Raw genomic sequence first — 25,572 nt, 5'->3', positions numbered from 1 at the left:
GAGTACTTTCATAATAAATTATTCAAACTTTCGTGAGACATTATACTAAACTGATATATAAATATACACGGCTAAACACTCACGTACGCGAATTAATACCAGTACCACTCGTCCTGATGAAAGGCCCCCGATGGGTTCGAAACTAGTCGGTGCCGCCACCGGACGAATATACGTGAGTGTTTAGCCGTGTTTATATATCAGTTTACTTTCATAATAATTAATAAGTACAAATCTTATGATAAAATACAAAAGTTTAGATGTATATTTGTTACAAGATGTCTCCGGAACAGCTTAAAAGATCTTGATAAAATTTTGCACATATGTAGAACATATTCTAGAAGTAGGCTACTTACTAAGTTTTTTTAATTTAGACGTATTCTCGGGCGATAACTAGTCACTTCATAATTCATCAAATATTAAAATAATTAATCATAAATTGTTTTTTTTTTTATAATTTGATATACAACAATATCATTGAGGAATTTTAATAGAACAAGATAACCTAAAAAAGCCGAGGAAGTTTCACTGCCGATAGAAAAAATACAATTCAAATGTGTTATTTGAACAACATAAATCTTTCTATCAACTATAACATCGGACAGGTATTTAATGCTCAGATTTACATCAATATAAATACGTCACGCCTGAATCTATATATATTTTACGTGGTTCCGTCGGTAAATGATATTTTTGTTAATGTGATACAATAATCAATTAGTTCGTTAGTAATAAATCATAGAAACATTAGATTTCAAGGTAAGTTTACAGGTTTTTATTTAGTTTTACTTGTGCCGATGTTTGTCTTTTTCCAAATTAAATTTGATCGACTACCCTGATCTGATGATGGCAAGAAACCATAGAATTTTAACAAAGAAACGACACAACCATCGAGCTTTGGCTCTTTTGAATCGTTTCGTTAATTTTATTTTTTTAAGTCCCTTTTTTAATTAACAATTATATTATAAAATATTGCTATTAAAATGTTTTTTTCTTCTAAAGCAAAATTGTTAAATGTTTTTGTCGGTCATTATTCTCCTCACTAAAATTACTAGTCATAGCATCCCTATCCTTCTTTATGAAAAAAATAGAGACAACAATATTCTCATACCAGTAATACGGAAATGTAATGGTTTTCCGTTACTTTTTTCACTGAACTCTAAAACCACTATGACAAGTTACTGTTATTAAACACACAACTATGTTTGTTTATTTAACACTTTTCTAAAATGACCTTTATCTAATAGAGTATAAAGTTCAAAGTACTATACTCGGGAAATAGTCATAATTGCATTGTCACACTTCAGCTTGACATCCGGTGTACGCGCAACCGTAACGTCGATTATTCGATAATTTTCAAAGATTAAAATCTCTTTTTGACAAGTCCGGCCATTACGAGACAGCTCGGAGTGAAATGGCTCGTTTTGAAGTCGACATGCGTGACATCGGAAGCCATTTAAATGACATATTTGGAATGATTAATTCCTTGTGGACAGCACTAATCTGCGAAGAAAAATTCTCTAAGTTATAGTTATCAGAAGTCCTGTTGAAAAAATATACTTACGGCATTGTTGCCTGTACCAATTCTCTTCTTCAACGTTCTTCTCTCAATCTTACTTCTTACTAATATTATAAATGCTAATGGTGGATGATGAATAGATATTTGTAAGAAGGTATCTTAAGAAAGGCTGGATGAATCTCGCTGAAATTTTGTATAGGTGTAGAGCATTGTTTTTAATTCTGCACGAACGGAGTCGCGGGCTATAGCCACTACGGTATAAAGTTCGGTCATTTCTTACTTGGAGACTGTTCGGCAAAGTCATTTAGTTTAATATGTTGGCTCAAAATGACATTAACGGTCATTTTCAAACTGTTGTTTTATGTCTCTCTGGTACTATGCATCCCATGACGTACGATTTCTGTTATATAAAAAGTAAACAAAAATACCAAATGTACAATATACACCAAATAAGTTTATATACAAATCATTCCCTAATCGACTTTATAATTTAACCCTTATCAAAATATAGGAAGCGATACTAACATCTGTACAAGACTGATAGTGCCTTAAATCAGGCAATAGCGTGGCCTTATACAGTATACTACAGTATATGGGCCCGTGTTCTGCTGCCGATTGTATCTCGCCATACAAAATGAGCATACCGAGTTTTGAACAATAGTGCGTAGGCGCAGATTACCGCAAACTATCGTGTCCGCATCGGGTTTGGGCCGTGGCTGTTCACTACGTACATGTCAGTTAAACTCTCAATATATTGTGTACACCGACTACTTTGAAATCATTCCAGTATGTCGATAAAGTAGTTAAAATCCTTTAATCCATAGAAAAATCTGTTCAAGTAGCATTGAAAATAAAATGGATTATTTTCAAACAAATGACTCTATTTTCATCATCGTCATCATCATCATCAGCTCACTATACGTCCCCACCGAGGGGCTCGGAGCCTACTCTAAGTTAAGGGTGATTAGGCCATAGTCAACCACGCTAGCCAAGTGCGGGTTGGTTGACTTCACACATATCTTTGAATTTCTTCTTAGATATGTGCAGGTAAGAACGTCGGATAAATATACATATGTAAATCGGAAATCGAAAAACACATTGGTACATGACGGGATACGAACCCATTTTCCATACCTTAAAGTAAATCTTGAAGAAATAGATATAGAAATGCATACTATCAAGAATCAATACAATTAATAGTAAAGCATTTAGTATAGAAAATGTAGAGCGATAAGTAACTTGTATAATTATAGAGTTTGTACCTCAACTATCTTATCTCTACATCGGACCATTAACAGACCACAAAACACACAGACATTACACAGCAAATGTAATAATAAATATTTATTGATATTTTGATACACAACGGCAACACGGATTGACAATATAAATGCTATTCTGTTAAGAAAATTAACACAGAGTAGCTATCGCCAGACAATTTTAATTAGTAGTCTATATTTCAGTATGTACTTTATGTCTGTTCCAAATTTCTTTCTGATCCGTTTCGCCGTTCTAAAGTTACATGATAACAAACATCAATCCATCCAAACTTTCGCATTTATATATTTGTATGATTGACAATGAACTTGGATTGTCCTGATAAATTTGAATACGTATTTATTGTATTTATAAGAAGTAAAACGTTTTAAAAGTTTTTAACAGTGGTAGAGCCCGCTTTAACATCTTCGCACGAATCGGCCCGGCTCGCCCGGTGAAATACCACGACCACACAGAAGACAGGCGTGAAGTGGAAGCAATTCCGCGTTTCGTCTGTTGAGTGTGCGTCCCGGAGGCCAAAATTAGTCCTCTTTCTCTTCTCACCCTTTTTCTTATAAGGAAAGGATGGAAAGTGGAAGTGGACTTTCCGGATGAGAGGATGCATGGAAAGGGAAAATATTTTCTTTCTGTGCATCCTCTCTTCCGTCGATTAAAGGTAGGCAACGCATATGCAATTGCGTATGTCTATGGGCAACGGTCACTTCGCTATTTCAGCGATTTCAAGTGGCCGCTCGCTCGTTTGCCACCTTAATAATATAAAAAAAAACGATTGTTGTATGATGTAATAAATGAGTTGTATTACATTCTAATAACAATAATAAATAAAAAAACATCATTGTTTAAATATAACATGACAGTATAGCAGTCACCTTACGCCTCAGTCCGTGAGTCCCGCGTTATCTTCCAATCTAAAACGCTCCACACACAATCGGGCAATCTCAGTCACAGTAACCGCGCACCGACGCGCCCTGTCAAAACAAACGACTGTCCTAAACAATAACCTACACAAAAAATACACACATCATCCAACTTAAACACACACCTATCTAAAACACAATAGAGTTCAAAATCGATTCTAATATCCAATTAATCGATATCACTTGTCAAAATTATTACCGCGAATCTCGTCTCAAGCGCGAGCCGTTTAAGGAACATAATTGAGTGCTCTGTCACGTACAATTTGATGTAGGAACGCATGATCTAGAAGGCTTCGGGCGAGTAGTATCGAATGAAACAATCGAGCAGCTCTAGTGCGAGAAAATAAACGACAGAATCGATTGTATCTATTCACGAGAATCGAGAGGTTGTTAACAATTGACGCCCGCTTCGTAGTTTATGCTTGTAAGAGATGAAATGGATCGCGAGGCCGTAGGTCGAGTGGGCGATGCTACAAGCGATAATGATCCTACTCATTAAGTGAGTAAAGGCTAGTTTAGTTTGATACTTGATGGAAAGAACAATGTTGTGGTACAAGATGGGACAGGTGATTATGTTGCAGCGAACGTTATAAGTACAAGGGTTTCAATGGCGAATCAAAATGTTAGTGCGTACGTGCCGGTAGGTAACTAGTTTCATATTCAGCACGTTATCACTTAAAAATGAAAATATATGTTGAAACCAGAGATACCTAATGTACCGACGGTCTTTAGAGCTTACCCAAAGTTGAGGATTCACAATTAAAGAAGAAACGTATTCATCATCATCAGCTCACTATACGTCCCACCGAGGGGCTCGGAGCCTACCCTAAGTTAAGGGTGATTAGGCCATAGTCAACCACGCTAGTCAAGTGCGGGTTGGTTGACTTCACACATATCTTTAAATTTCTTCTCAGATATGGGCAGGTTGCAACACGATTCCTTCACCGTAAGAACGTCAGATAAATGTCCATATATAAATCGGAAATCGAAAAACACCTTGGTACATGGCGGGATTCGAACTCAGGACCTGCAGATTGCAAGTCAAGTGCTAAGCCATTGACGCTCTGTGTAAACTCAGAAATATATTAGCAGGATTGAAAGAGTCTATGAAAATCTATCCAAAAAAAGTTTGGAAATCTCTGATTTAAATAATTTCGATTTAAGTAAACTTCAATATTGCAATTTGCATATATCTTTGTACCAATTATATCCGAGTACGTTAAATCACGTATTTATCCGTAAGATATCGAGAGGCTCACAACAATGTGAACCTGGGACCACCCGCAATGCGGGGGAACAATGCACTTCACCGCACGTGGCCATTTAGTAAGTGTACTTCATGTACAGAGAACAGTTTAGACTTAGTACACGTAATTCAAATAAATTTGCTCAGTTGAAAATCTTTTATACTAGCTGTCACTCATGACTGCCTTCGCGGAATAGAAAAAAAAACTTAATTAGTAGCCTATGTGCTCTTTCAGGCTATGTTTTACATCTGGAGATACCTCTAAGCATACTCCATCCATCCAAACATTTGCATTTATAATATAAGTGAGATTTACATTAAAATAAAATGTATGGTAGAAAAATCATTTTAATGTTTGTATGGAAGGACAAAGGACATTAGCAAATGTCAATAGCATCGCGACACTCGAATTTATTAAGCAATAAAAGACGTAGACCAAAAACCAAAATAATAACAGCCTAATACGACGAAAAGTGGAAAATTAAAAATAAAAGCCATTTCAAAAAGAGAACATACGTTTAATGTGAGAACCACAGTTAGTAAAATAAGAGAAATGGTACAAACAAATCAAAACGTCGTAACTAATCGAATGATTTCAAAAATTTAGCCTTTCCCCATTGTCGGGGCAGATGTGCGATAACCCGGCAAAAACAAATAGTTACTAATTACGTTAGCAGCTCAGTTAACAATCGAGCCATCTCTAATCTGGCAGACAAATTGCCGGCGGGAATCAGTCAGGCCGGTAGATAAATTGCTCGAATTATTTTTTCGATTACAGCTCCATTGTTTAATCACGGTCGGTTAATAGGTGACGCGATACCATCGAAAAGTTTTAGCAGCTCGTATCCATTGTTTTACGATACGGTAAATTATTTACAGTTAAACTAATAAATTCAAACTGTCACTTACATCTACAATAACATCGTAATTCTACAAACTATTTATATTGATTTTAATAGCAACAGTGCTACAAATCGCATATAAATTGATTATTAGTATTATTAGTACTTACGCTAACAGATTTATAGAAAAGTTTCATACCCGTCTGTCTTTTCTTTGCATTTAATTTTTATGAGCAGTAACATTAATCATAAAAAAACATCTAAAATGGAATTTGCCTCTTTTTAGTAGCCTTTCGATTACTAATTATTTAATTAAAATATAACATTGATAATAATGATTGTTAATTAAAACTAATCAAATAGGATAATGGAAACAAACATTGTCCCGCTATCGCTTGAGTATTAATTTTACATGCTACACGAGCACAATAACATGGGAAGGGACGAGTGACGTCAGAGCAGCATTTTTTACAACGTATAAATTAACCTGATGAAAATTGAGGAAGTTGCGTTGCCCTCTGTAGAATAAATGGTGTATCGTCTGAACTCTAAATTAAATAGAAGTTACTCGTATATTCAATTTGACAACGCAAATTTTATCCCAGAGGGGTAGACAGAGATTCTGACTAGCATTTGTAGTAGTTCTGACATTGCTCTCCTGTTTCTATTTCTTCCACATTCAAACATCTAAGGAAACTTTAAATGAAATCATCAGTAGCGGCGTTAAGAAAAGGCGAGCTGGAGCAACCGCCCAGGGCGTTAGGCATAAAGAGGGGCCATAGGCGCCAGTGTTGGGTATGAAACTACGATACCGTGACTTTAGGAGATTTCCTCCGTCATCAAAAAAAGGACGCGCGGCAAAAATCTCGCCCAGGGCTTGGAAATGATAAAACCCCCTGTATCATTGTAAACTACGAGATTAGTAGTAAATAACGATGTAGGGATATGTGTATTTATACTTTGCTATTAACAAATATGAACACAACCAGAGATCGTGTTTATCCAAAAGTCTAGAGCGTAGTTTTAAAACGAAGATTCATTAGCGTGTATCTTATCATTTGAGAACGCGGTCCATTACCATTATCAGTTGTTATCGGCTCCTTATCGGGGATGAGGCGAGCGGACGAACCAGCCCCCCCCCCCCCTACCGTATGACACTTAAGCTTATGACGACTGATTCTTTTTTATTTTTAATTATTGGTATCAAGATAAAAGCAGGTTTTATTAACGTGATACTATCATGTGACACGACACTTATTCAGTGAATACATGTTATGAAGTTATTAACCGTAACTTGTCACTTCAGACGTTTTTACAATAATATATGGTTATCCCTTTTTTAAATAATGACAGAGCTAATAATCTATCAACCTCTATACATATACATCTCTCGTATATAACGAGGTTTAAAGTTTTTTGGCACAGGTGTTTATAAATAAATGAATTACCGTGGATTTGTCAGGCCAAAATCTCTAATTAAATCATATCGTTATCCCTGTCATTATCTTTGACAAAACATAGATGTTTTAAACAGAGATTTTAAATTCAGAAACCCTCGATTAACTACTGACATTAACTTCAATATTGCTACAAAGTCTTTATGTTACTTAGTGTCGTGTATTGTTTCATATTTAAGCAAGATTTCTCTATTTTGTAGCTAGTCTGTGATATGTTGGTACTTAATAACACATGACAACAGATTTCTTAGTAAATCAATTGATAATCAAATGACGCAGTTAAATTAACAATCACGCATTCAAACTCAGTTGTAGGTCACAGCAAACCTTCGGTACCAAGAAACGATATGAAGTTTTGAGAGAGAATATTATCAATGTTAATTATCAAGTGTAAATTCCATTTGGATACAATAATCTTAACAAAAATACATTGATATTAACAACAATGTAACAACTGTTTTACTCTCCAGTTAATAGCTAGAAGTATTAAAGAAATTATTATACAGGATGTTCAAAAAAGCAGAAGGAATATCTAAAAGTTTTTTGGCCGAAAATATGATGATTTAAAAGAAATTTAATTACAACATCTCTATTGAAGTTACAAAAAAAATTCTTTTTTCATTTGTAAATGGCCAAGAAAGTGGATTAAAAGGATACCATACACGGACTACTTCAAGAATTCGATACCAATAGTCACAGGAAGTGGTATTTGCGATCAAAAGTTAAGCTGCAATTGGCCCTACGTCGACTGGTTCAAGCCGTCTATACCTACATTAAGTCCGTGTACGTGTCAAAGACATTATAGGTTTGCTTGAGTAACACATTAATCGCCATAGTAGATGTTGAAAAAAATACTAAAAAAAAAAACTTTTTTCTGGAATTAGATGCGTAATGTCGAATGTTAAAAATATATCTAGTTTAGGGTTCAATAAAAAGCTGGGTTCCGCAGGTTATATAAAATCTTGAGGTCATAAGTGCCCTACGCGGCGCTCAAATGCAGGCAAGGATCCCGTCACCGGTGATCGGAGTTGCATTTAACGTGTTAGTTTAATACGACACATATAGTTCATACCTATGTGTTATTTAAAGTGAAACTATATATGTTTAGACAAAGAAGATTGTCTGTAATTAGTTTAGTTTGAATTCACCATATAACCGCATCAGGGACGATATGTTTTTTATTGCCTGATAACATTTTGAACCGAGATAACAGACGGAACGATAATCAGATATCCAAGCGCATGATACCGATGTACATATGTATAGTTAACACAACGATTATATACACATCTCGATAAATTGTTTCGTAACATCGCAGACCACTGATAGTACTGCAAAATACAATTAAACATAAATAATACCACTAAAATTATATTTAACTAAATTTAGTCTGCGCGTTTTAAAAAACAAACAATATAACCTTCCAGACTATGTCATTTATCTACAGCACTTTTAAGCAAGATGCAATTTTTATTATCATTCTTTCTACATCAAACACGACAAAGTTTTTTGTAAAACTAAATCGATCCAGAAGCTACCAGGAATGGTTTACGCGTGTTGAAGTGACTAAGGAATAAATGATATATATTTTATAGACTAAAAGCACCTAGGATATATTAAGCTTTATACAAAAGATAATTCGAAGCCAAAAATTATTCTCGTGGCTCACTTTCAAAACATCCGTTTAACATTTGTCTGTCTTATTGCTTTTTTAGTTGAATTTGTGCTAACGACAATTATGATAAAAGTGCTTGCAGTTTAGTTTAGAATGTCGTGTATATTATTAATTACTAATCTTTATATATATAATTCTTCTGTGAGTGTGTATGTCACTGAACTTCTCTCAAACAACTGGACCGATTTTGATGAAATTTTTTGTGTGTGTTCAAGGGGATCTGGGAATGGTTTAGATTCACAATTTTCTTCAAATATTAATTTAACTTCATATTAATTTATTCAAATTAAAGACGTGTAGACAGGACAACGTCTGTCGGGTCCGCTAGTTTACTTATATTATAAAAACGATGGTTTGGATGTATGAATGGTTGGATGAATGTTTATAATAAGGTATCTCCAAAACGGTTTGGCATCGACAGACCATAGGCGGACAGAACCGGTGACGACAGCTAACATTTACATGAATCTGTTACATTGGTTACATTAACAGTGGTAGATCCCGCTTTAACATCATCGCACGAATTGACCCGGCTCGCCCGGTGAAATACCACGACCAAACAGAAGACAGGCGTGAAGTGGAAGCAATTCCGCGTACAGTCTGATGAGTGTGCGTCCCGAAGGCCTCATTTAGTGCTCTTTCCCTTCCCACCCTTTTTCTTATAAGAATGCATGAGGGGATGCATAGGAACGGAAAATATTTTCTTTCTGTGCATCCTCTCCTCCGGCGATTAAAGGTAGGCAAACGCATATGCAGTTGCGTATGTCTATGGGCAGCGGTCGCTTCGCTATTTCAGAGATTTCAGGTGGCCGTTCGCTCGTTTGCCAACTTATGATATAAAAAAATTAAAATGTTTTCTAATCGTTGACTTTAAACTATTCAAATATATAGTTATTATATAACAGCAATATTGTAAGCTATCGTTGCTGCTTGCATCCGATATACGTGACTTATCTCCTTTGTGCCGGCACAAAGCAACTCCTGATGTAAACTTAGGTTGCATTGACTAGTTATCAACTCTTATCACCAAACATGAATATCGGTTACATAGTAATTAATATCTTGCAATATATTGAAACACCCTGTGAACACAATAAGTGCATTACTTAATTAATACCAATTAGTCTAACTCCTTTAATTCAGCACTAAAAAGATACAGTGGAGACACCAGTGGGTTAAGTACGAAAATCGAGAAAGTATTTGTAAAATAATCGACTAAGTTTGATTCGATTTTTCGATGTATGTCGGAGTGATAGGATAGATGCACAAAAGTCATGTTAAATTTTATCGATTTCGATACACAAACAAGACGGCACAACTTATAAACTTATTAGTTTTATATTAGTTGCCTATATTAGATATTATCTTCTTTTCCTTTAAATTTTAAACGCGAACTGAATATTTAGGTGAAAAATAACTCGGAAAAAGATATTTAAATGACATATTCAAATGAAAGGTATAATTCAATCGTTAATTTATTTGAATTTATATAAATTTTATTTCAATAAATTACCTTCATCTTTACATAAAATAAAACTATAACCCACGCGACAAAATTATCATAAATGTTCATACAACGACTAATGCGCAATAAAAGTCGTTTTATTTGGCGATATATTTATGGTATGGAATAACTAATAATTTATAATAGATCATAAAGAAGGTTTTATTTGACAACACCTGTCAATCGTTTCGAAACTGGCTGGAAATAAAAAAGACAATCAAATAATAGGAACGCGCATAATTGTGTTCGAAATTCAAATCGGCGAGCATTGACATGGCAGATGTACTGTTATCGTCAGCGATACGCTGGCGGATGCTGCGATAGCGGTCGCGATATATCGCTCATTATTTTAGTTTTTAAATTCGTAACTAGCCAGATAAGCTTAAAAGGGATGCAAATATAGTTTGTACAAGAGCGAGGGAGACGACAGTAGCGTGATGGACGCATGGTGTGGGACGTTATCTGGAAACTCGATTATCGTACAAACTGTGCGCTGTTAACTGGTAAAATAATTATTAGGTAGATATTTGTTTATGATTTATATATTGGACATTTCAGACTGAGAAACCACTTATACTACGGAACTTCAAACTCTGCTATTAAATAGAATATATTCTAAAAATTGTCTCATTAAGAGTTTTGTGTCTAATTTATTGAATGAATTGTCCAAAATTATAATAATTTTAAAATTTAAAAATGACAATAGTCTTATATTGGTCAAAACGTTATCTATCGATATGAAAAAACATCGATAAGTTAATCGATAATTGTAAATCGATATCTACATACGGTAGCAAGCAATAGATAAGGCGATCGCAATCCGACAAGCGTCGCCGTCGCATTACAAATGTTACACATGTATTGATAACTTATCATTAAGGCACAGAAGCTCCAAGTGTTCACAATATTACAAAAAAACTAAGCATATCTTTGTAATCTATTATCGATAAATACAGATTTATATCAACTATAGTTGCGTATATTTTTTGAATAAAGAATTGTTTTTACATTTAAAAATACGGACGAGAGGCGCTGCTATTGGTTGATTCTGTCAGAAAATATGTAAAGCCTTCATGGACAACGAAATTGGCATAAAAGAAAAAAAAACATAACAAGTACCAACAGTAAGAAAATAATCTCGTAAAACTTTTTTGGCATTTGGCTATCATAATTTAATTTAAATTACGCCCTAAGTCAGATAGCTTATTGGTCTATACCTAATAAGCTGTGATTAAGAATTACAATTAGATATCCTGGTACATTACTCTCACTTCTAAGTCCCTAAATGCTAGATGTCGAAGCTCTGAACCATAGACAATCTAAAAATCTTAAATGCTGAAACTCATAAAATCCATATTTCTGGTAAACGACTTTTTCTCACATTAACTATAAAACATTAGGTAAACTTATTTTACAGTATCATTTTAATTTATGTTACAATTGCAACAAAAAAAATAAAAAAGACAAATATCGAAATGGCCGCCATGTATGAAATTTGACGTGTCTCTGTTTAGTTATTAGGCTTTCAATCGAAATAAAAGTTAGTATAAATAAATTGTTAACCAACCTGATGCAATGGCCAATGATAACATGAATTGCAATTAAAAATAATTTATCAGCTAACGTGTCGTAGTCGTGTCGTGAGGATGTGAACAATCTCATTCGACACGATTGTATCGCAATAAGTAATATGTCAACCTTGAAGTACACTTTAGTAATAACGACAAACCACATATCATAACATAAATATAATATCAAAATTTATGCTAAACAACTAAATGCTAACAAAAAGTAAAAGAAGAGTTACATCTAACCCCATGATTCCCAGATTCTATAATAATTCAGAAGAATTAATAGAAAGTCTCTCTCACCATAAGTCATCACAAAACTCAGTCTTAAAACTCAACTCAACAAATCACAGTCTCAATTCAACAATCTCATAAGTTACATTGTAACATTTTAATTGTAACAAAAGCAGTGTACATCCCACGTGAGGACATGTATAACGCGACCGCATAAATCCTCGCCTCTACAAGATAACATCTCACTGTTTATCAATCTGCGAGAGAATAAATTAAACGATATCAATGTCCAGGATCGCACGCGGACTCGACAGGAACAATATTCAAATTGGGATCGCATGATTACACCCAATAAGTGATCGGATTCCTGAAATTAATGATCGTTATCACGCAGCTCGCCAAAACCGGCGACTGCGTCAGAATAGTAGATAACATTTGCCTCAACGTAGCAGCAAAACAAGAAAAAAATAATAAAAAAAATGAATTTTGTGTGAAGCAAATAAACTTTTGATGTTAAATTGAAGATAAGTAAAAAGATAAAGGTGAAAATAATTCAATGTAAAGGGCATATTAAAGTAACATATGGAGGAAAAATAACGATGAAACTCCAATGTAGTTAACCTGTATTAATCCATTTATTGTCTATTTTTTATTAAATAAAAAGGATTACAATATCTTTATATAGGCATGTCGATTGTTATATCTAATAATAATAATAAATGCAAAAATTTAGATTGACCTTTATTAGAAGATATCTCCGGAACGGCTCAACAGATCTTGATGAAATTCAACACAGATGTAGAACATAGTTTGGAAGAACACATAGACTACTTAATAACTGTTTCTTTTAATCCCGCGACAGCTATTTGTAAAAAAACTGCAATTATCATCCAACCCAATACTTCGTTCACATTCCTGACTGCATTCCCAAACAGTACAGGATAAAAATGTAATCTGTTTGACAAATAAAGTTTGTTATCACAAGACACAATCAGAGGACATCGATCAAGGTGTTATCGTCAAATTCTCGAGCCGATTGCTGGATAAGGATCAGATTACGAGCTGGTGTTATGTTTTCTACGGATTATTAACTCATGCAAGTATTACATGTTGACTTTTGTCTCGCGCACTGTGGAATACATTTCAAAACGGCTAACTAAGCAACTGCAATTATTTAAAAAACGAAAGATGTCCATCATTAGTATATTTTGTTATCAAGTTTAGATATCTTTATCAGTTTTAGTTTTTTTGTTAAATCAACACGAGATAAATGGAATTTAATCTACGTGGATTAAATGTATGCAAGTTTTATTGTATCATAGAACTGTGTTGTGTCAATAAAATCTTTTATTTAATTGTACTATTATAAAACATAAAGTTAAAATATGTTAAGTTGAAATTAAGTAATTTTTTAGATATGTTATGCCAATACGGTGAAGGAAAACATAGTGATGCCTGCACATCTCTGAGAATAAATTCAAAGATATGTGTGAAGTCAACCAACCCGCATTGGGCCAGCGTGGTTGACTATGGCCTAATCACCCTTAACTTATGGTAGGCTCCGAGCCACTCGGTGGGGACGTACAGTGAGCTGATGATGATGATATTATGCCAATGGAAACCCTTAATAAAAACTTATTAGAATTAAAGTAAAACACATTCATACATGTAAAAACTGATTGTTTGTTCCCGATAAACTCAAAAACTACTGCACTGAATTACAAAATTCTTCCACCAATGGAAAGGTCTTTTATTAGTCAATAACATAGACTATATTATTCTTCTCTTTCTATTGAATTGGAACGAAGCTGGGGTGAAATACATATTTATCTAGCAGAGTAAATATTATCTGATTAAAAAATCAGTGGCATTAACGCCAGTAGCAGTAATCCAAGACTTTACCTACATGTTAAATCGTGTTAGGTGATTAACGATAACACTTTTATCATATAGATCCTTATCAGTTCCGTTTTAGAGCGATTTTAATCCAAGAATTGATACCTTATTTTGTTTATCTTTAATCGAAAAAATTCTTCGATTTGTCATTGTCATTTTCTACGTAACAAATAAAAATAAAAACTAATTTTTCATGAAAAAAAGCTCTAATAACTCCGAAGTTTCGTGTTTTAAATACATTAAACACAAAGAAACATACTATATTTTCTTTAAAAAAAAAACGTATCACATAATTTAATTTAAATGAGAATTTTAAATCATCCTGTATACCATTAAAATGCTGTTTCATTATCGTGTAAAATGTATGTTCTAATAATTAATTTAAGGATATTAAAATACATAAAACTTTTTATAAAAAGATAACAGATAACAATTCAAAAGATAGTTTTAAAAAAAAAGATAAAATCGAAATAAATTTCCGTATTTCCAACAATAATATTTTCCGTTACGAGGTTGTTAATCATTAAATATTTATAATTATTAATATAAAAAATATATTGAATGAATTTTAACACCTTACGTTATCTTAATAAAAGATCTAAGTTGGGTCAATATAAAAATTTATTAAACGAATGTAAATAAAATCTCGATAGCTTATAAACGTTCGTTCTGTAACGGCTAATAAAAAATTCAAATATCGCTAGATAAAATCTAAGATTGCTTTTCTGTCGGGGCCATAAATAACAAACGACTGCGTATCAAGTTATACTCTAACTTATTAATCGTTGGTTTCTGAGACCAAAATCCAAGTGTAAACATCAACGTCATCTTTGACAAAACAGAGATTTTTTTGAAAGGTTTTTTAATTTCAGAAACCAACGATAAGTTTGGTTAGTGCATGTCTGTCGAAACTTCTTCAAAATCGCTATTAACAAAATTATGTTTTTTTTAACAAAGTGACATGAAAAGAGTAGAATTTTTATTATTAACTGTTGCTCGTGAGTCCGTCCGCGGAATTACAAAAAAATCTTTATGAGTAGTCTATGTCCCAGACTATGTTCTATATTTGTGTCGAATTTCATCGAGATCTAATCTGATTTAATACCATCATCATCAAGCTATAAATAACGACGACGGAAAATGTAAAGATGGAAAGAGCGTTTGGATTTGGATGAATTTTGGAATATTATGTTATATAATAAAAAGATAAAAATGAAAATATTAAACAGAATTATTAGAAATAAAGAGAAAAGCACGCCCTGTTACAAGAATATATTTACAACTGATAGTTTTAAATATAGAGAAAAAGGAAGAAAAAACATATAAAGTTCTAAATTCAAAAATATAACAATTATGAATAAAAACGTGTAAAAAGTTCCGTATCTGTCGGCAACATGGCTTAGCCCTTATAATATAATGCTATTTGCTCATTAAAAAAAAATAACCGACTTATATACAATCACTCAGACAACGAATAACATATCACTGGTCAAAATAGGTTTTATCGTTTGAAACTTACCACTACAAATATAATACAAACTAAAACAAAACAAAATAGCTAAAACAGGGCAATGATCTGCACAAATTGTACAATTTTAGGGAAAACCGCATTAAAATTATATCCTTTTCATATGAAAATATTGAATTGAAGCCATCGACAACACACTGACTAAGCTCACATCCCGATGACTAACAATTATCATTGAATCAGCCTTAAACAACAAGGACATATTATAATACGAGTACTTAACATATATTGAGAAATAATCATTAAAATATGTGACTTGGGTATTTCCAAATATGAATTTTGTCTTTTGAAATTTTTCAATCAAAATTAATTAAGAAAGAGCCAATATTATACTTTTTCTAATTACACTACAAACATAAAAGTTTTGATCGACATTAAGACTTAAAAGCGTGCTTTCTATATGTATCATCATCAACCTGCCTTTATCCCTATCGAGGGTCGGCACAGTATGTACTACTCCTCCATACATCTCTATCAGCCGTCATATCCGAGTCTACCCCCTTTCTACGCATATCCTCTTTCACACATTCAAAGCTATATAAATGATGAATGGAAAGTTTTCCTAGCTAATAGTAATCTTTATTTTCTAAGGTTTTTTGCGTAAACACGATTATGTTCTGTAAATTTTTAGATAAAGACATATTTTAGTGTCCCCTTTACGACAAAAAATCACTTAAAATTTTCTAAAAACATCATAAAAGACGTTAAAATAAGCATTGATATTGTTTTCATGTGTACTTTAATATTTGAATCACATTTTCCTCTATTTATCAGCAAAAACTACGCATAAACAAGCATCAATTGAATATAACGGTGCGGTTTTAGCTTGAAATGCTTAATAAAATCATACGACATTATAGGAATTCATACATACATACACACATAAGTATACAAAGAAAAACATGAGTTCATACGTCAATCTTTGTACTCATTTCTATTTTTTTTCATCTGCAATTAACATTATCTATGTATATATATAAAAGAAAATCGTGTTAGTTACACTATTTATAACTCAAGAACGGCTTTACCGATATGGCTGAAACTTGGTGAGGAGGTAGCTTAGAGACAGGAGACAGACATAGGATACTTTTTATTCATTTTTTTTCGAATTTACTTACTAATATTATAAATGCGAATGTTTAGATGGATGTGATGTGGATGGATGGATGGGTGGGCTACACTAATTAAGTCTTTTTATATATCCACGCGGACGGAGTCGCGGGCGACAGCTAGTATTATAATAAAATTCTCATGTCACAAATGTTGGTTACCATAATCCTCCGAAACTATTTGACCGATTTTTAAAAATTTTTACATGCAAATTCAGTAGGTCTGAAAATCAGCAACTATCTATTTGAAATCCCGTGCGGACAGAGTCACGAGCGACAGCTAGTATTTTGATAAAATAGTTGAAATAAGGATGCGGTTGTCAACTGTTTTAAAAATACCTCTATATACAACATAAATTGGCCCACCCTTTTATAGAGGCACCCTATAAAGTCAAACTATGGCACGCGTTCACCGTGGGAACAGAGGGTTGTGGTATGAAAGCCATGGGGGATGACACCCTAAACAACAAGATGCTTTCACAAACTGTTAAGAGTCGATACTGATAAACTTATTTATTTTAATATGAAATCGTACATTAAATTCTTTACAGCTAAGCAGATTTAACACAAAAAAAACCTTAGTAAACTTTATGAAATTACTAGTTACCGCCCGCGACTCCGTCCCCAAGGAATTAAAAAATAATTATAATATTAGCCTATTTGTTCTTCCAGACTACGTTCTATGTCTATGTCAAATTTTATCGCGATACGATTCTTTCTAACGAACATCCATCCATCCAAACTTTCGCATTTATAATATTAGTAAGATGAACTCTAGTGCTGCTGCCGAGGAAAAAAGGCTTCATCATTGTAAATTAGTATATTTATTTTAATTTCTTATTGCTGTTAAAATGTTCATTCATACTTTTTTAGACTAATAAAAAATCAAACCATAAACACAGGTCAAAAACAATTAACATGTTTAAAAAAACGCTTTGAATGCATACATAATTGAACAAGTTTTAGTTTATGTAAATTGCTTTTTAATATGTAATTCAGAACCGTTGGATCTCGATTTTGTTAATTTTAAAAGCGATATATGTCACCAACAAACATTGAATGTCGCCCATTTGTAAATTGACCAGGCAAAATGTAAAGACTCCGTAACTTGCATATCAAATGAATTTACAAAGTGATGTGCCATATTCCATCCCTTCTAAACACGACACTTCATTTGAAATTTCAACTAATTCGTTCGATATAAAATTTACCTAGGCAAATTATAAACGACCAGCATCCACGATCGGTTGGTAACAAAGTCATAAATCGAAGTTCTCGTGTTTATTCTTATTCAAATGGCATTTTTAGTGATAACAATCTTTTTTACTTATCAGTAACCTTTTTAATTTTGAATTCATCAAATACAACGTCTTTCTTATAAGGAATTACACATATATCTATGTCAATCACATGTATTTATGTTAAAACTAACTGTCGCACGCGGCTCTATCCGCGCGGTATTATGGAAAACTTAATTAGTAGCCTATATGTTCTTCCAGACTGTATTTTACGTCTATGTCAAATTTCAGGGAGATTTGCAATAATTTGTACGTTCGTACGGAACCACAAAACGAAACAAAAATTCTTAAGTAAGGAAATTTACAAAGTACACATCTTACTAATTTTATAAATGCGCATGAATGAATGGATCAAGGTTTGAAGGACGCTGAAATTTGGTTTGATGTAGCCTAACATAGCCTGGAATAAAACATAGACTACCAATTAAGTTTTCTTAAATTCCATGCGGAAGGAGTCGCGGGTAACAGCTAGTATGCATATAATTTGCGAACAGAGAGTTGGCAGGTTGGTTAAACTGCACAATAGGACGGCAGTGCTCAGACCGCGCTCACAATGACCCTTTGAAGTCGCCGCGTAGCTCTTTGATCAAGTGCAATGCCTAATATGTACTGTGCTGTGCCATCTTCGATACTAACAAATTACCGATAAGCGAAGCATTTTGTTTACTCATTTACATAAACTGTAAAACCCTGAACAAAATATTCAGATTTAAATTAATATCTACGGCGAATATTTTCTTTATTCTGTTTCTACTGTTTTTTCTTAACTTTATAATTTAGCTACGGTGCTCTAATCCAAAGAGCTTAAAATTAGTATTGTTTAATAAGATTTTTAAGTTTTAAATTACGTCTTAATTAAACCAATTTCAACTTAATAAAAACTAGATTCGACTAGATTGACGTAATAATTTCATGTTATCTCTGTTTTGTCAAAGAAGAAAGACAAGGATGACGATATATTTTATACAGAAATTTTTGTGTCAGAAACCTAATTTAAAAGTGTAAGTATTACTTCTAGAACTAGTTTTCTTTCCAGAAAAATTAATTACTTTTAAAAAAACTGTTAAATAATTTCACTCATAGGCAACTTTAATGTCCGACTCTATGTGTAGTTATTGCAAAATATATTTACTAACTGTCGCCCGCGACTCCGTCCGCGTGAAATAAAAAAAACTTAATTAGTAGCCTATGTGTTCTTCTAGACTGTGTTCTACATCCACGCAAAATTTCAGTAATATCTATGCATCCGATCTGGAGATACCTTTAAATAAACATTTATCCATTTTAACTTTCGCATTTACATTTCTTATTAATATTCAAATCTAATAAGAATGTTTGAAACTTAGAAATATTAGTAATCAATACAAGAAAATAGTTAAAATATTAACATAAACTCTACTAAAATCTCAAAATTTATACCTTAAAATGTCAAAACATTTAATTTATATTTAAATATTAAAAAAAAATCAAACTAACAACCATATTAAAAGTAACTTAACGTAACAACACAATAAACATGACAAAACAAATCTCTATACATCAGAACTCAGTCAAATACTTTTTAATCCTAAAAAAGATTAAATTCAAGTATCTAAATAACATTCATCTTTGTTAACTATTTAAAACAACTAAAAAACTCATGTCTACGAATACCGGAGCGGTATAAAAAAAACAACTGTGTCGGTGTAAACTCGATGGGAACCCTAAATAACTACAAGAGTTGTTATCTGCCTCCATTACACTCAAGTGGCGCGTCATCCACTCAACACTATCTCTGTATTGAATAAAATCTGTAATACATCGAGCAATTACATCTTGTTATCTTAGACTGAGGCCTGTGTTATACGTACTTTTTATATCTATTTATAAATTTATTATAATAGTCTAGTTTTGGATTAATTTAAATCTATAATAAATTTATTGTTTTTCTTTTCTTTTTTTTATATCATAAGGTGGCAAACGAGCGAGCGGCCACCTGAAATCGCTGAAATAGCGAAGTGACCGTTGCCCATAGACATACGCAATTGCATATGCGTTGCCTATCTTTAATCGACGGAGGAGAAGATGCACGGAAAGAAAATATTTTCCTTTCCCATGCATCCGGAAAGTCCTCTTCCACTTCCCATCCTTTCCTTATAAGGAAAAGGGTGGGAAGGGAAAGTGGACAAAATTAGGCCTCCGGGACGCACACTCATCAGACGAAACGCGGAATTGCTTCCACTTCACGCCTATCTTCTGTGTGGTCGTGGTATTTCACCGGGCGAGCCGGGCCAATTCGTGCGAAGATGTTAAAGCGGGCTCTACCACTGTTAAACTGTGTTTGTTTAACTGTTCCTTATTCTAAACACTTAATAACTGTAGTTATTGACACTGAAATAGTGATTGCTTTTATTAAAAATTGTCACTAGTTTCTTATTTGTTTTTAATTTTTTTTAACACTAAAACTTCGGAGACGCATGTTTTTAACAATACGTAAGATTATTTGTGTATTTATTATCAATATGTGGTTAACTGATTTTTATAAATATAAAAAACGAAACGCTTCTGTATCTAACGGAATGAGTTGCTTATGCATTAGTGCCTATTTCCACTAAAGGTTTGGCAGCGCAATACCGGCCGCTCGCTTACTAATTCATTGTGTATGGCAAGTGAAAAAGGTTACACGACTTCTTACTGTAAATAAAATGCAACTGCCGTCCAACTAGTATTATACAATATTGATATTTCTATTTAATCAAAGAAATTGAGAGAGTTGAAAATGTGTTTTATGAAACTAGCTATTGCCTGCGACTCCGTCTATGCGGAATTAAAATAAATCAATTAGTAGCCTGCATGTTCTTCCAAACAGTGTTCTACATCTATACCAAATTACAGCCGGTCTGGAGATACATACACTCACTATTATATTATTAGTATTAAGTAAGATTTAGATAGTTAAGACCCGGAGAGTGCGCGCGCGATTAAATGCTTAGTGGAAATAGGATTTTACATATGTTGGAATGCGTGAAACAGATTTTATGCGACCGTTACTTTCCAGACCGGTTATATTTATAACAAATTAAGATACAGTCTATTTTATAGAGATGGAAAAGATTATAAAACTTGAATTCGCTAGCTACGAATAGTTTTTATTACGGTATTATAAATTAAAAAAATGGCAATTAAATGTTGAATTACATATTAAATATGTGATTTTTAAAACTGTTATATAATATATAAATTACAACATTGATAGATGTTATTTTATTTATTAATTTTTACAATTTAAATATATTATATGTTGTCAATTGTTAATTTTATATTTGTTATTAATTATTTAATTAATTAATTGATTAATTTATTTTTTAATTTAAATTTTTATTATTAAAAAAGCCAAGGGATTATCTTATCTTACTAATAATATAAATGCAAAAATTTGGATGGATGTTTGTTTGAAGGTATCTCCGGAACAGCTCAACGGATCTTGATGAAATTTAGCACAGATGTAGAGCATAGTCTGGAATAACACATAGGCTACTAATTACGTTTTTTCTTTATTCAGTGATAAATATAAATTATACACAATCAACTGATTTTGTAGTCTTGACAATTCTTTTCTTCAATTTATTATAGATATTGAACACTTTGCTGATAGAATCAACTAATATACTGACTGCGCGACTCCGTCTTCGCTGAATTTAAAAAAAAAATAATTAGTAGCCTATGTGTTTTGGCAAATTTAATGAAGAGCCGTTCTGATGATATCTTCAAACATCCATCCATCCAATATAAACATTCGTATTTATAATATTAGTAAGATTTAAAAAAACTCATCACACTTTTTAATAAAACGATCACATGACAGCAGTGATAAATCATTATAAAATGATGCATAGTTATAATCTCGGGTGCAGAATCCGCTTGTGTCCGATATCTTCTATATTTATCGTATTTATAAAATAAAATTAATAGTTTTTATACAAACATTATTATCATAGCTGGGACAGTGATAGCGCACGTAGTTATATCTAGTGCGAGTACTTTTTATATGAATATGCACCCTTTGATATTTAACCTTGGGTTTCTGAGACCAATACGTCCGTTTAAAAAATCGGTATTTTGACAAAGATAATGAAAGGGATGACAATGTTTTATATCAAGATTTTGGTCTCAGAAATCAACGGTAAGTCTTTTTAAAAAAGAAATCTTTTTCTATTAACTTTATATTTTTAATGTATTTTAAAACATTAACTTGAATATGGTATATGAAGGTTTTCATTTGAGGTCTAGCAGTGAGGCCTTTTTTATAAAGGGAGGGGGATCTTTGTAAGATTCCCTGTCTTTTGGGGGAAAGACAGGGTTATGTGAGATTCTTACTCACTAAAATTTTGTATTCCTAACGCCATCTGTTACATAAAAAATAAAACTAATAGGATAAATTTAGGGCCCTACTATAAACGATTAGATAATGTTGTCATCTCCCCATCCTCCTACATCGAAAGGATGGAAACGTCAGGTGGATATTACGGACAAGGAGACTTATAAAAAGAAAATATCCGCTTTCTGCACGTCTCCTCCTCTGTCCATTATAATAGCCAACAGATCTCCTTTGGCTTTTTCGATTTTTAGCGAAATAACGCATAAAATACTTAAAATCTGTACTTGTTATTTTTTAGTATTACTTCTAGACGATACTAGAAGTGTGATCTGTATATAACTAAGTAAGTATGACAAGACATCGCTATCGGCGCGACTTTGATAAACAAACAATCAAAGAATACATTAATAGGAAGATAACGGTTTAATGAACTCAATCGTACTTTGATTCTTAATAAACAAATTTTTCTACAATCTGTTCCAACTCGGTCTTTACAATTATCTTTTATATTAAAACTAGCTATCGCACATTTCTGCGTCTGCGTGGATATTAAATATTAATTCATAGCCTATGTCTTCTTCCAGACTATGTTCCTCATATATGCAGAATTTCAACGAAATTCATGCAGCCGTTCTGGACATAACTTCTAACAAACATCCATCCATCAAAAGTTTAGCATTTATTATGTTAGTAGCATTCATTTATTTATTTATTTATCATATTTTAATATAGAACATTTCATATCCAAAAAAATATAGAAAATATATTATATTAAAAACAGAACACCACCGGCTGCGGAATCCCATGACTCAAACAACCAGTGGTCAGGGCTGCAGAGAAAGGAACCTTCTCACGATGCGCGCGGTTTCTAGGATAACTGCCTTTTGTATCCCTTAATCCAATTGTGTAGCGAGAGCTTCTTGAGATGTTGGTCGAAACTCTTCGCTATCATTGGTAGCCTTATTAATATGCATTATCTTTTTTTCATTTTGATGTAAAGGTACGTGTTGAAGATACGTTACCATTATTCTACACATTTCTTTGTTCTACTCATCATCCCATGTTTAAATTTCATTCTATTAATAAACTGTCTTATCGTTGGTTTTTGAGACCAAAAGCACTAGTTATAACTTATTGTTTTCTCTGTTTTGTCAAACATAACGAAAGGGATGACAATAGTCATTTTTAGATGCTTTCTTCTGCCAAATGGACGTGTAACTTACAATTTGAATAAAGTAGAATAATTACAATATCTTTAATGAATAAATAAAAATTCGTGTCTTTTTGGAATTACATCACACAATCAAACTTTATCTCACAAATATTTAAGAACAAACAGACAGGGCAAGTTTCACTTTATATCAAAAGTATTGAGCAGGTTTTAAAGCCATGCACATTTTTATATGTACAATGCAAATTTACATAAATATTAAAATGTAACATAAATATAGAAACGTAAATACTTTTTAATATGGTTAAGAATTGAGTTTATCGATAAAAATAAAGATTTTAAATTTGTTACCGTTATATTCTGAGACCTAAATCTCTATATGAAATACTAGCTGTCGCCCGCGACTCCGTCCGCGTGGATATATAACAAAACTTAATTAGTGTCGCCCACCCATCCATCCATCCATCCACATCTCATCCATATAAACATTCGCATTTATTATATTAGTAAGTTAAATAAAAAGCAGCTCTTCAAGGCATAAATTCGAAAAAGAAATGAATAAATAGTATCCTATGTCCGTCTCCTGGCTCTAAGCTACTGCCTCGCCAATTTTCAGCCATATCGGTAAAACCGTTTTTGAGTTATAAATAGTTTAACTAACACGACTTTCTTTTATATATTATTATATATATAAGATATCGTCATCCCTGTCATTATCTATGACAAAACAGGGATAACAATATGTTTTAAATGGGGATTTTGCAATCAGAAACCCACGGGTAGCTCTTCAATTATTTTTAATATATCAGAATCCTAAAAAGGTACGTTACTATCGCCATTTGAATATTCTTATAAGATTCCGTTAACATAAACTTACTATTAACATGTAGTTTTATTATTTTTAAAACATTAACGATTTTCCAAAATCTTATAAGATTGTATTATAACAAAGTAAATGAGATCTTCAAGTGTTTACTAAGTACAATAAAATCTGTGCATACATACAACTTTATAACTTTACCTATGTAGTAACATACTTAGAACTTTAACTTGGGTTAAAATTGATATCTCTAATTTGTACGGGAAATGTTATTAGAATTGAATTCAGCTATTCTTTTAGATGTAGTGGATGTTTTAACGTTTTTTTTGACATATATTTTGTGTTTGTTATTTAAAGATATATTCATAATAAAGTGATATTAATATAAAGTACAAAGAAATACATTTAATCGTGTTTACGTACGTAAATTAATATAGATCTATCTATTATTACCAACTTTATTACGATTAAATAAGATTTAAAATCGAATATAACATTAAATTAAAAATAAAATTACTTAAAAAGTTTTAAGTAAGAAATCAATTACAAAAGTAACAAAGTTACAAAACTATTTCAAGTTAGAAACATCTGTTGATTCATAAAAGTATCTTATCGACATTTTATAACTTTTACAAAATAACTTACGTTTCAGGGGTTTGGGGTTGCTCTGTTTCCTTCGCGACATGACCTAGCGGCGTGTTCCCTTGTCTCCCAACATGTCACAACACAATCACCACAACACGTGAATCAACTAACGAGCAACTTGTCAGCGCGCGCGACACGTGCGACATGCGCGGCGGTCGGGGCGATACTAGAGGCGGTTTCTATACGCGAACACCACCAACATACCAATTCGCGAGCTCTAACTTGAGGGCTGGCTTAAGCACCGCCCACTTTAGGTCCCCCCCGCCTACCCCGCGAGCTACGGGCCCGCGTAGACCCGTAGCGCCGTAGACTTTTGATGAAATTTAAAAAAAAACATAACATTTCAACCATATATGTATTTCCTTATATTTTGTATGGAGTAAGTACCACCCAGACTTAAACATTTTTTTTAAGTATCAAGAATAGATCTTAGTATGTTTTATTTACTTTTGATTTAATTTTTATCTTAATGCAGCAGACCGTCTTATCGTTTGTGCTATTAATATATATT

General features: G+C 32.8%; 1 protein-coding gene across 2 annotated transcripts in view; it reads right to left on the bottom strand.

Annotated features, from left to right (window-relative positions):
- Nucleotides 1-25,254, bottom strand: part of ush (Zinc finger protein ush) — a 129,745-nt gene extending 104,491 nt beyond the window's left edge. The window contains exon 1 of one of the 2 annotated variants that reach the window (XM_013325809.1): nucleotides 25,062-25,254. In XM_013325809.1, coding sequence (XP_013181263.1) covers nucleotides 25,062-25,101 — 40 coding nt within the window. In that variant the 5' untranslated portion in view covers nucleotides 25,102-25,254. The remainder of the gene's footprint in view (nucleotides 1-25,061) is intronic. The other variant, XM_013325810.1, reaches the window with a different exon arrangement.
- Nucleotides 25,255-25,572: the final 318 nt, after the last annotated feature.

This window comes from Papilio xuthus, unplaced genomic scaffold (assembly GCF_000836235.2).
Source record: "Papilio xuthus unplaced genomic scaffold, Pxut_1.1 DF824655.1, whole genome shotgun sequence".
Taxonomy (NCBI): Eukaryota; Metazoa; Arthropoda; class Insecta; order Lepidoptera; family Papilionidae; genus Papilio; species Papilio xuthus.
This window is presented reverse-complemented; position numbering and strand designations above follow the sequence as displayed.